This window comes from Martes martes (assembly GCF_963455335.1).
Source record: "Martes martes genome assembly, chromosome: 3".
Classification (NCBI taxonomy): Eukaryota; Metazoa; Chordata; class Mammalia; order Carnivora; family Mustelidae; genus Martes; species Martes martes.
The window spans coordinates 144519006-144532996 of NC_137890.1; the positions used below are offsets into that span (position 1 = coordinate 144519006).

Below are 13991 nucleotides of genomic sequence, written 5' to 3' on the forward strand. Positions count from 1 at the left end.
TTCAAAGGACCTCAATATTCTTTATATATAGTAGATTCATGCATTCACATTATTATTTCTTTTAATATTAAATACAGAAATGTCAGGAGGAAGATTACTTGAACAAGGAAGCAGCTCAGAGTAATGATAAGACTAAGGTGTTGAGTCAAGAAGAATTATGCATAAATCAGGAGAAAAGCACTTAAAGATAAAACGGAGAGAGGAATGAGGTTCTGAAGATTGAAACAGCGCAGAGGAGAAAAAGCTCTGCTGGGACTGAATGGCTGAACGCAGACAAGCTTATGTTAGTAATGTTAGTGGAAAGCTTGGAGTGTGTCTGCTTAACATAGGCTGCAGAGGAGATAAACAGGTGAACTGAGGGAACAGACTGATGCTGCTAACATTTTTCTTCTGGTAGATTTCTGTGCTAACGGCTTACCCTTCTCAGTAAGAAAAGCTCTATTGATGGTGTGTGATAACAGAAGGGTATGTGTGTGTGTGTGTGTGTGTGTGCTTATTGGGATTTTATTAAACTAGTATTAAACTTTCTTCTTTATGAAAATTGTGATATTTAACTTTTTAAGGAAGGTTTTAAAAAAAAATTCTGGGAATCTCATTAGTAAAATGAATATAAATTTACATGAATTTCCCAAAGAGCTTTAAGTATTTTAACATTTAAGCCCTATAGAAATTTAATTTTAAGCTCTTTAGAGCATAGGCTAACATGATACACCATAATTAATCAACAGGATAAATATTTCTTTTGTCCTGCTATGTGCAGTGACATACTTTGATATCATTCATTGTCCTTTCCCAAGATGACTTATTTTTTAAGTTTTTATTTATTTATTTGAGAGACAGGGGGAGAGAAAGCAGGAGCAAGAGGGAGAAGCAGACTCCCCACTGAGCAGGGAATCAGACTGACACAGAGCTTGATCCCAGAACCCTGACATCATGACCTGAGCCCAAGGCAGATGCTTAAGGGACCAAACCACCCAGGTGCCCCCTAGATGACTTCTCAGAGACTGGTGTCCCTTTAAGTTTCGTCTAGTGTCCCTCCTTGTTGCTTTCTTTACCAGGAATCAGAGTAGAAATTTTTATCATTTCAACACTAGGAATAACTGAACCTTTCTGAAGGTGACTTGTTTTTATATTATTTACACAATGAATCATATAACCAATTTTGCACTTATGAGCTAGAATGCTTAAAGCCACAGGTTTGGCTTATTTAAACGAAGGTGGGATTTCAGGGAATTAATTTTAAGTACTTTACAGTAAAATAGTAAAAGTGCTTTCGAGGTTCACTTGCACTGGCGATTCCTCCAGAGCTTTTGAAAAAAATGTCAGGGGATAGATATTAATGATCATTATGTAGAGATATGAAAGATTACACCCATAAGAAATGGCCAATGTTAGTGCTTATTTTATAGGAAACCTCAAGAAAAAAAAAATTCACAATCTCTGAGTAACTCCTACCAGGAAAAGAAAGGGGTTGAACACAACAGATTTGCTCTTTGTTTTTATGCCAGGAAACACTCCAACCAGGAAAACTAGGCAGAATCACATCCTACGTTTAAGTTCCTGCAAAGTTCAGTCATTTCCAAGCTTACCAGATATTCCTTTTACATAAATAATGCTGCTCTCCTCCAGCTTGCATGCATCCAGCTCTTTTAAACATTTAATGAATGGGACATGCTCCTTCTTTCCTCTTAGGCCATTTCATTTCACTTGCAAATTTACCCTGCTGATTTTAATTCTATTGTGCAAACTTTACTAAAAGGGGACCAAATTAATGTAGAAAGGGCTTCTAAGTAATTATAATACTGATAAAAATGCAAACTGTAAAGTCAATTCATTTTTGTTGAATGAATGTATTCATTACAATCTGTGAGTACATCAGAATGCATTACTAAAATAATTAAACTCTTTCTAGGAGAAGGTCTGTAATAAGGCCAGGAAGTATTTTTTTATCCTCAAAATTTATTTACTATCATAAGGTTAGATTCTTCTTAAATATAAGTAGTCACATTTTAGAGGAGGAGACATTTGTTTGAAAGTATTGATAAGACCTAATGATCTCTTCTTTACCTTGGCAGAACACGCGGTTTTAATAAATGGCTAGCATAAGCTTCCCTAAAGGCTTCCTACCTTGAAAAATGGCTGTGAATCATTTACTACAATAAATTACATGGAATGTTTCCATATGCTTTCTAGCTGCCTCCAAATGAGTGGCTCCAGGGAGAAAGAGAAACATTATAAATGCATTTGCTAAAATGTGAGTATTTTTCCATCATTTTATATAGTTTTTTGTCTTTAGAAATAATGAGTACAATATGCATGTTTTTTCCCCCTTTTGATTAAAAAGATATTGCAATTCAAAGGGAAACACTCACCACTGGATTTTTAAAAATTTTATACTGATACTTGTTATTAAAGTAAAATGGTTATTTTATAAATATATTAGTCTTATATCTAATTACAGGTATATTTTATATAAATTTTAAATAAAAAATAATGTCAGATATATGACCAATAAGACTAAGACCTATTTGCCAATTTTGATATTGGCTCCTTAAAGCAGATGTAAATGTCATTTAAAAGCACCTCATTAAAAAAGAATGGTACTTCTGCAACAAAAAGGGAAAGCATAAAAGCAAGCAATGATTGAAATATATAAACTCTTTAAAAGTCTGTACATGAAAACACACCAGAAACAAAATATCAAATCTGAAGAAAAATATCTGGAACACGTATCACAGAAGGTAATAACTCAACAAAGTATTTTTATAAGTGGAGAAAAACAAGAGCTCCCTCAACCACCAATGAAAATATAAGCAAAGACAAAGGCAAAAAGCTGACTAGAAAATCTACAAAGTATGGATGTCAATTTTTAAATTGCTTAAATGCATTAGCATTAGAGATATGATTTTAAAAAGATAAAATGTTTCTCCCATACTAAATTGGCAAAGATGAAAACAGAATAAAGCAAAAATACAATGCCTGTTTAGGGTTGTTCAGTCTGATCACAATCCTGGGGAGCAGGATTGGAAATCAATATAAATGCAATGGACATACATGTGGTGGGGAGTCAGCCGGATTTAGATTCAAACTGGCTTTACCTCCTAATCATATTACCAGTCTCTCAGGGTTCCCATTAGACTCATGAGTAAAATCAGGATAGTAATAGTATGTACTTCATATATTGTTGTGGGAATGAAAGGCAGATATGTATGTAAAATATTTACCATAGTGCCTCTTCATAGCTTAGCAATTAGTCCCATTAAACTAGTAAAACCTTAAAAGGGACAACTTGTCACCATGTATTAAAAGCCTTATAATGTTGCAAAAGTTTTGACTTGTCCGATTTACTTCGATAGTATTTTTATAATAAAGATTTTATTTATTTATTTGACAGACAGATATCACAAGTAGGCAGAGAGGCAGACAGAGAGGAAGGGAAGCAGGCCCCCTGCTGAGCAGAGAGCCCTCAATCCTAGGACCCTGGGATCATGACCTGAGCTGAAGGCAGAGGCTTTAACCCACTGAGCCACCCAGGCGCCCCCAGACAGTATTCCTAAAGAAGTAAATAGAGATGCTTACTAGATTTTAGCTACAAGGTTATTGAGGATCCTCACCTGTAACAGTAAAAATTATCTGATGATACTGTGTATTTAAATATAAGGGATTAATTAAATAAGTTATAGTGTATCCATTCAAATATGCCCTGTTCAGGTTAAGAAGTTGTTAGCCAATGGATAGCCAAAAAGAAGTTAAATTATTTGGGTTTTAAACAGTATGTCTTAAGTTTGTGAATGGAGTAAGTATGTGGTCAACAGTGCAAGTACAGAGAACAGTGTCAGTGAACTGCAGAGATATGAAAATGCATAGAGCCTACAGGGAATGGAAAAGTATCAGACTTATGTCTACAGGACAAAAAAAACCGTATTAGAACATCAAAGGAGACTGTGCTGGGAAGTCAGATGAGGATGAAACTATGTGAGGTTTTGTACATATACATAACTAAGGAATACATAACTGTACACATAACTAAGGGATGTTTATGTAATTCATAGGGCAGTGGAGAATTGCTGGAGATTTTCATCAAATTTAATTATAAAGTGGTATATGTAGAATGTAAGCATGGAATTCCATATGATGTGTGATAATAATGAGGTTTTCTGATCACATAGGTCAAAGAAGATAGAGGCCCTAGATATAAACGGTCTTAGAGGTCAGAGTCAAGGTATATTATTTTCATGTTAATATCAGGATTGGGTGAACAACCAAACTTCAGAAATGTCTACATTGGGTTTAAATTTTGGATGCTTATGTGAAAGAGAAGAAAATAAGCACATTCTGAAAACAGCTAAGTTTGAGATGCCTGCAGAGATTCCCAATAATTAACTGGCAAGAGATTCCAGAGTTTAGAAGAGAGGTTGGAGATAAAGATATAAATCTGAGGCATTAGCATCGTAGGAGACATGGAACTGCTTCCAGGAATCAATTTCATCTTTTCAGAAGAGAAGACAATCCCATAACTTCCAGTAATATACATTCTACTAGGAAACTGTAAGTTCTTCTTTCCCATACACACACACACACACACACACACACACACACACGCATATACACACATAGGTATATAAATATATACTCAAGTATTAATCAAATTCCCATTTATTTTCATTCTTTTGAAAGTGTTTAATGTTCATCACATTATTTGTGAATGAAAGCATTTCAAGAACAGATAGGAATGGACTTTCTAATTATGTCATTATTGTTTGAGACAGAAGATTTTTATTACTAAGGTTCAAAAAGAATACCTCAAAAAAAAAAAAGTACCTCAAGATGATCAAATGTTGAATGTAATAATAATTCTACACTTGGTGTCTTATTTTTACAGTATTCTTGCTACAGAAACTTCCAAGCATTCTTTCATTTTCTTGGCTAGTTTTTATTAGGTGCCTACTATATCCCAAGCCCTGGATGGGGTGGAGGGAGAGCATGTTGGGTATTTGAGTGTTTAATTGTTTAAGAAAAGTACTTCTGGCAAACACTGAAAAGTAAGTTTCTTCCTGATATCTCCAAGAACATTAAAAAAATAATAATAACAAAACTCCCATGCAAGGGGAAATGGTTAAGGGATAGTTGTCAACAAACACAAAACACCTTCATTTAGAAATGAAACCAAGTGGAAATGCTAAAAACAAAACAAAACAACAGTGTTAACATCTCATGAATTTTGTGTAAAAGCAAGAGTGAGAAACTTGAATATTTTATATGGGTTGGGGCTACTTTTAAAAATTTTAAACAAAATAACCATAAAAATAGATACTGCTTCCATAGCAACATAAAAGAGTAACAATAAAACACAGGGAAGGTAGCTCTGAGAATAAAATCCCAAAATCTGTTCTTTTCTAAAGTAAGTAAAAAATGTAAACATGTCCTTAATTAGGGACGAACTAGGATCAATCATCCAAGAAATATTGAATTCCATCAAAGTATAAATCATAGTAGGGTTTTATGTGAAGGTTTAATTTTTTCATAATATATATTAAAACAACAGGAGAGGCAGTTCATTTTATTAAGCTTAACAATACCATAGGAAGTGTGTGCATTTACCTTGCCTCTGGCATTAGCTACTGAACGAATACTTCTATTTTCTTACAGAGAAAAGAGAAACAATTGAGAATAGAAACCGAAATACATAAAGAGAATAATTAATGTCAATAGACCAGTGTATGTCCCGAGTGTCCAGTATATGCCAAGCTAGTGTTAGTTGTTATATAAATTTCACTAAATCTTTAGAGGAAAAAACGAAAATTGGGGAGTCTTTAACCCATTTTATAAATAGAAGAGTAAACCTAAAAAATATTAAGTAATTTACCATAAATGACACAATCAATCAGGTCAGAGCAATGCTCTAAAATAATACTCTTTTGAGACACTGGGGTGGCTCAGGTGGTTAACGTCTTTGGCTGAGGTCATGATTGAAGGGTCCTGGGAAGGAGCCCCATGTCAGCGGGGAGCCTGCTTCTCCCTCTCCCAATACTACTCTCCCTGCTCATGTTCTCTCTCCCTCTCACATAAATAAATAAATAAATAAATAAACAAATAAACAAATAAATAAATAAAATTTTAGAAAAATAAAATGATACTCTTTTATTCTCAATAGTTTAATTTTCTCTATTTTTATTTTTTTTACTATGAAAGTAATACCTATATACAGAAAAATGTGGGGTAAAAAGTAAAGTTTTCCATTCCAACTCATTCTTCTCACCATATGTAATTATACTGCAGAGAGATTTGTAGGCATTTCTAACAGATTATATTGCATCTATACAAATACAGATATTATAGATACTTTATAGAGAAAAACGTTCACACACATTGCTCATAAATGAGGTAATTCAAAGTAAGTTTTACTATGGATTTTCCCTCTCTTTTTCAGTTTTCCATGACAATATTTATAGACCCCTTTCACTCAATTTGGTGACTGTGGAGTTTTCAGTACTATATGGATGAGCCACAATTTATTTAAACATTCCTGTCTTGGTAAATATTTAGCTGTGTCCATTACTCTGTTATAGCAAAAAGGGCTCCTGTAAACTTTCTTCTATGCATATCTGTAGACATCAATAACTAATCATGTAGATGGAAAAACTCTGGTTTTAATTCCTACCTTGTCATTAAGTTGACAGTGTAGAAACATTAGAATATACGTAGGTATGGGTTTTTACTTATTGTTTGTTCACTTTATTTATGAATCCCTAAGACTGGTGTCTTTATATACTTCCAGTTACCATGACAATAACAGTATTCTATGGCAATGTCTACGTAGTACTATGGTATAAGTCTATTGTTCTTTTTTTTTTTTTTTTAAGATTTTATTTTTTATCTGAAAGAGAGAGAGAGAGAGATCACAAGTAGGCAGAGAGAGGCAGGCAGAGGGAGAGGGGGAAGCAGGCTCCTAGTTCAGCAGGAAGCCCAACGTAGGGCTCGATCCCAGGACCCTGAGATCAGGACCTGAGCCGAAGGCAGAGGCTTAACCCACTGAGCCAGCCAACAATAGACCCCAAGTCTATTGTTCTGACTGTGAATTCTTTCATCTATTTACTTACTGTTAGTTATTAGTTACCTACCATATCCCAGGCCCTTAGCCAAGTACTAGAGATGAAGAGAAGAATAAGACATAGTCCCTGCTAACAAGAAGGTTATGGTAGAGTGGCATAGCTTCTTTCTAGGTATTTGAACACTTGTAAATGAGTAATGTAGTTTTTAACATTTATGATCCAGGTGTTTTGTGTCATTTAGACAAATACAGGTATGCCTGGTTGTATTTTTTAATATTAATTATGGCAACTTAAAAATCAGTGAGCATAATTCATCTAGATTATCTTCCTTTTCATCTCCTATCTTCATTTTCATCCGCCTTAGAATTAGGATGAAATAATAAATACTGTGTTTTTTCGGAATTCTGTAGGTCATCATGGTGCAGATAATCAGTTGACTTTTTTCATCAGCTGATGAAACACATTCTGGAGACAGTTCTACATGTCCACCCAGTATCCAAGGTAACTAAGCTGTAAGGACATTTACACATGTAAGGGTAGTAAAATATTCTGTGTTTTTGTGCTACAGGTATTCAAGTAACATATTTCTGGCCAAAGAGACTTACAGGGAGCAGGGTAGAAAGCCTTTAGGAAGTTTTGTTTTTCCCAGTAAAAGGTCAGTCATGACTACTGCAGTTCTTCTCTACCCCAACTTCTTCCTGCCCTGAATGTGGATATGATGTCTGGAGTTTCAGCAGCCCTCATGTGACCAGCTGATGATAAAAGTTAATTTTAAGGACTGAAGAATGGAAAGTTAGAAAGTTTTTGATTTCTTGACAAAGTCACTGAAGACCTGAACAAATGTCAAGAGTTGACTACCTTCAGATCTCTTACTTCCATTTGTGAAAAAATTAAACTCTGCATCGTTAGTCCACTAACAGTTAAGCTGTTGGCCATTTCCAAATGAATTCACTGGGATTCTGTTGGTTTTGGTAGTAGAGGCCTCTCACATTCATTGTGAATCAATATAAAAGCTGGACCATTTGTGAATGCTCTACCATTGTTCTGTCTGTATTGTTTTTTCCTATTATTCTCTTTCATGAAGTTATTTTTCCATGCTGTAATTTAGAAAGTTTGATTTAAATATTTTTCTGCTTAAGTTGAAATTTTAGAACACTAATTAGGATTTTAATAATTTTTTTGTTTTTTTTTTAGAGAGAAAAATTTAATTTTTGAATGTTCTCCATTTAATTACACAGGTCCTATTTGAAGTATGGGGTCAAAATGCAACAGGGCTACTGCTTTTTCCCTGAAGATTTTTTTTTTAAACATATAATGTATTATTTGTTTCAGGGGTACAGGTCTGTGATTCATCAGTCTTACACAATTCACAGTGCTCACCACAACACACGCCCTCCACAGTGTCCATCCCCTAGCCACCCCATCCCTCTAAACATCCTCCCTCCAACAACCCTCAGTTTGTTTCCTGAGATTATAAGTCTCTTATGTTTGTCTCCTTCTCTGGTTTTATCTTGTTTCATCTTTCCCCTCCTTTCCCCTATGATCCTCTGTCTTGTTTCTCAAATTCCTCATATCAGTGAGATCCTATGATAATTGTCGTTCTCTGACTGACTAAATTCGCTTAGCATAATACCCTCTAGTTCCATTCACATCCTTGCAAATGGCAAGATTTTGGGGTTTTGATGGCTGCATAGTACTCCATTGTATTCAGCAGCATTACCAATATAACCATGATGTTGTGCTGCACAGAATAACTTTTACTTTCTAATTTCACTCTAATACACTAGATGAAGAACTCACTGATGTGTTTCTCCTCAATTTTTTGGACAACTTGTCTATAGAGGATTAGCTACCTCAAACTCTGTTATGAATTCCTACAAATTCTAAATTCTGCCTCTTAAAATGGCCATGACAGTAGGGTTGCTCCACCTGAAGACTCAGGGCTAAGCAGCCTCCACACGACCCACCTTGCCAAGCCACCGTCCAACATTTTATTAAAGAGAGTACAAGGATCCCTGTTATAGTCTGACAGGTCTCTGATAACTGGACAGCAACACACAAAAAAAGCTGTCCTAGACTTTTAATCAACCATCAGTTTTGTTTAAACACTTCACTTTTACCTGGTTCAAAGGACATCTTCAGAGTCAAAGTGCAAATCTAATAGACGTGCTTATCACGCATTTTCAAATTTACTGAACCTCAGAAATTTATAGAAAACATGATATATATAAACACTTAAAAAAGAAATTTAGAATAATCACCGTTGGAAAATATCACTGTTCTTGAGGGATTTTATACTATTCAGTTAATAGAATAAAATGTATTGTTCATTTGCTCATATATGGTAGAATGAGAACGGTCTAAAATATTTGGCTATCTTCATTAATTGGGCTCACTTATTAAATTCTATTTATTTAAATTCTGTAGTATTTATTTATTAAGTTCTATAGTGTTTTCTTAAGATACTAGGATTAACAAGATAGCCAAAGTAGTTCTTAATTTGAATGTCCATTAATTTCCTAAGCTAAGACTTTATTGTTATTGGCATGTGAGTCATGGTTTACTGTGACAGTTTTCATAGCAATACCTCCCCCCCAAAGATGAAGTTGATAAAAAAAAAAAAAAAAGAGAGAGAGAGAGAGTTTACCTGATTTCCTCCCATACCATGACAGTTGAATATACCCACTTTTTCATTTTCCTTGCGGCCCATGTTGTCTAAACACTGGTTGGTTTCAACATTTCTTATCTAAAGGAAACACAAAAACAGAAGTCAGATAGTGATTTAAGTGAGAAAATCTTCCAGGTGTTGTCAAATTATATATTGATAATGAGATGATGCATGTTTGTGAGGAAATTTCCCCAAGAAGAATACACTGTTTTAAATATTTATTTTTCTATGAACAGTCTTATTTTTGTGTAAATTTCTATCTCCTATGGTAGTAAATGTGAACAGCAATGGCATTGTCATTAGCATCTAATCAAGAGGCACCCCTCATTAATAGCACAGTATCAGAGAAAGAGGAAACATTACAAATTAGTCATTCTTCTCCATATCCTCTTAAAATTAGGACAGTTGCCAAATTCCACTAAAAAAAAAACAGTCTATTCTTGAACTCCTATGGTACCATATGCAAAGGAATTGAAACAAATTGGTTAAATATTCAAATTAATGTGTTTTTAGATTGCTTTATTACTAGATGTTCCATCCTATGTTAGTAAAGATTAATTATTGTTTATTTCTGTAGCTAAAACATAGTCATACATCTTTTTTTATCCCTAATGCCAAACTTAATGGAAAAGAGTTGACCCTAAGAAAAGCTATTACAAGACTAAATGATAATTTCACATTAAAAATCCCTTAAAAACAAGATTAAGCTGCCAACTGCAAACATAAGATTCTTGGTTTATACTCAAATACTGCATTAGTTCCATAATTAACATAATGTTAATATGTATTTGAGACACATGTAATTACAAAAGTCATTCACTGAATTTAAAGATGCTAAAATTACTAAATCAAGCACAAATGAATAATAAAAATGGCATTTCTAAAAAATGGAATGTTTTTAATTTCTTCTATTAGTTTAAGCCCCAAGTATGTATTGATATCTGTCCACTCTGTTTCTGAAAAGTTCTTATCTCTGACTCTTTTTAGAACATGCATATTTCACTGTTCACTCATATATTACTTGCATGTGTCTGGTTATCTATACTTTAAGCACTCATTTCTTCATATTGGCAAATTAATAAGATCAAAAACTTCTCAAGAGGATGGCTTAGGTATATATAAATCACTTTTTTGTATGATGCAGAGCCCCAAAGTCAAGTAATGGCTCCTGGAGTTGGGAAAAATGGTGTGATCTGCATTAAGGCCCCAGTCAGCAATTGAGAAGTGGGGACTGGAGTTCATACTTTGCAAGGATTGGAAAGAACTGAGCACAACTGTCAAGCCCTGTTCCAACGCCTTGAGATTTGGAGAAGGATTAGAGATGCTCCCATGGAGAAATCTGAGCAGCACCCCATTAGAAAGGAAAGAACACACCGTGACTACCAAAGAGAAAGGAGGGACGCCTGAGTGGCTCCGTAGCTTAACCTTCTGACTCTTGGTTCCAGCTCGGGTCCTGGACAGAGTCCCTTGTCCTGCTAAGCAGAGAGTGTGCTTCCCTTCTCCCCTCCCCTCTGATCACCAACCCTCCCCCCCAACAACTTATGCACTCTCTCTTTCTATTTCTAAAATAAATAAATATTTTTAAAAACAAAGAGAAAAGTTACAAGCTTCAGGAAGAAAAACGATGTTCAAGTTCCATACTGGTAAGTTTGGGTTATCTGGTGTGGGTTGGTTCAGGCACTGGAGGATACCAAGCCTATATGCAAAGGCTAAAGATTTTTTGGGACCTGTAGCTAGGACAGGAGTGAGAGAGGTAACAACTGATAGATGATACCGTGTAACAGTCTTTTAATGTTTCACATAATCTAATCAGTATGTCACATACAAGTTTATTTTTAAGTCCTTTATATGAACTTTTCTTGTTAACATGTCACAAAAGGCAGACTTCTTGAGAAACAGTAAAATGATGTATTGTTATTTATTATCCTAAAAAAGTATGGGAGAGTGTAATACTGTAATACTCATGGGAATAAATATCTCATAAAATGATTAATTCAACTTTACATGTCATCTATGCAATCTGATTCAAAGGACCTTGCTAGATTCATGGTACTTGAAAAGATACTAGTTAATAATTACAGGGGCTAGAAGCTGAGTCATTTATAAAATTTTGTCTCTTTGCTGAATGACAGAAGATTCAAAGCCATTTTCAGGCCAGTACATACTCTGACAGAAGCATTTCAAAGAGACATGATAGATTCATATCATCCTACTTTTTGACAAATTAAGCACAGAACAAGAATGATTCCAAAGTATTTTGTCCCCAGTACGAGCCTACTATTTATTTTTTTGAAGAATTTATTAATTTATTTGACAGAGAGAGAGAGACAGCAAGAGAGGGAACATAAGCAGTGGGGAGTGGGAGAGGGAGAAGCAGGCTTCCTACGGAGTGACGGGTGGCTAGATCCCAGGACCCTGGGATCATGACCTGAGCCAAAGGCAGGCGCTTAACAACTGAGCCACCCAGGTTCCCCATTATTTATTTTTTTTTTAAGATTTTATTTATTTATTTGACAGACAAAGATCACAAGTAGGCAGAGAGGCAGGCAGAGAGAAGAGGAAGCAGGCTCCCTGCTGAGCAGAGATCCCAGGACCCTGGGATCATGACCTGAGCCGAAGGCAGAGGCTTTAACCCACTGAGCCACCCAGGCGTCCCCCCCATTATCTATTTTTTATAATAGATACACTTGGTCTACAGCCTCTCTATGAATGAATGCACTCATTCACTCAACAAATATTACTGAGAGTATGTATACTTCATGTACCATTTAAGGTACTGAGGATACTGAAGTGAACAGAGTAAACCTAGTCCATTCCCTGGAGTTTGTATTTTAGAAGAAAAGAGTGCCATACACAAATACATTCATAATATAACAGAAGATCAAGAACTTCTGTGAAGAACTATCAAGCACAGTAAGAGCAGACAAAGTACTATACTATGTCAGATAGGGGATTAGGAAAGGCCACTCGGAGAAAACAATACTTGAAAAGATACCTTAGTAAATTGAGAGAGCAGCCGGATTTCCATGTGTATGGAACAGCATTCCAGAGAGGGGGAATTGCCAACGGATGCTCTCTGCAGCTGAGAAAACTGGCTGAAATAAGCTAGCAATGGGGCAGGGTGTAGTGAACAAGGGTGGAGGAGAGAGGTATCCAAGACCAGATCACATAGGAAATCGTAAGTTTCTACACATGAGGATGACTATTAATAGTTTACGCTGGCTGCTGTGTGGAGAACAGATTAGAGGGAGGCAGGAATGGAAGCAGAGAAACACTTAAGGGGACTCTCACAGTCATGCCAGCTAGAGATGGTGGCTGCTTGAAATAATAGGATAACAGCAGAGGTGGACAGGTCAAATTTGGGACATTTTTACTTTAAGATTTATTTACTTATTTATTTAGTTTATAGGGAGAGAGACAGCGCAAGTGCGTGTGGGAGGAGGGGCAGAAGGGGAGGAAGGGAAAGAGGGAAATAATCCCAAATAGATTTGCAGGGAGCCCAGAGCCTGGAGCTGGAGCCCAAGATTTGGGGCGAGGTGGGGGGGTGGTGGTTGGGACATGCTCTCAGGACCCTAAGATCATGACCTGAACTAAAACCAAGAGCCTGACGCTCAATCAATTGAGCTACCTAGATGTCCCAATTTGGGATGTTTTTAAGATAGAACCAAGTAAGACTTGCAATTCAATCTGATATAAGCTATGAGAGTAAGAAAAGAGATCAAGAAGCATTCTCAGGTTTTGCTTGAAGCAACCAGACAAATGATGTTTCCATTTAGTAGGAACAATATTCCGATTTCCTGCATGTTGATAAATATATCTGTAGCCTTTGTATTAGAAAATCAATTTGATATATATGAAGTCCTTGGCTCACCACCTATTTCCTTGAGTATCTTTAAAATGTTATTGCTATTTACTTCTAACACAAATAGCTCTTTTTGAAAAGTCTGACAATAATCTGGTTTTCTTTACCTTATTCTTTTTTACAAATGTCTATTTGCTTGGATGCCAAACTGATTTTATTTTATTTTTTAAAGTTCAATAGGTTTACCACAATGTATCTTAATATTGTTCATTCTGGATCACTCTTTTTAGATAGACAGCATTCCTTTCCTTTTTTTTTTTTTTTAAGATTTTATTTATTCATTTGACAGACAGAGATCACAACTAGGCAGAGAGGCAGGCAGAGAGAGAGGAGGAAGCAGGCTCCCTGCTGAGCAGAGAACCCGATGTTGGGCTCCATCCCAGGACCCTGGGATCATGACCTGAGCAGA

At 35.6% G+C, this 13991-nt stretch overlaps 1 protein-coding gene across 3 annotated transcripts in view; it reads right to left on the reverse strand.

The window, feature by feature from the left end:
• The window catches only part of GALNT13 (polypeptide N-acetylgalactosaminyltransferase 13), a gene marked incomplete at both ends in the record, with an annotated part of 450620 nt that overhangs the window by 28152 nt on the left and 408477 nt on the right, over nt 1-13991 (reverse strand). For all 3 annotated transcript variants that reach the window (XM_080799582.1, XM_080799581.1, XM_080799580.1), the window contains one exon: nt 9700-9798. In XM_080799582.1, the coding sequence (XP_080655708.1) occupies nt 9700-9798 (99 nt within the window). The remainder of the gene's footprint in view (nt 1-9699; nt 9799-13991) is intronic.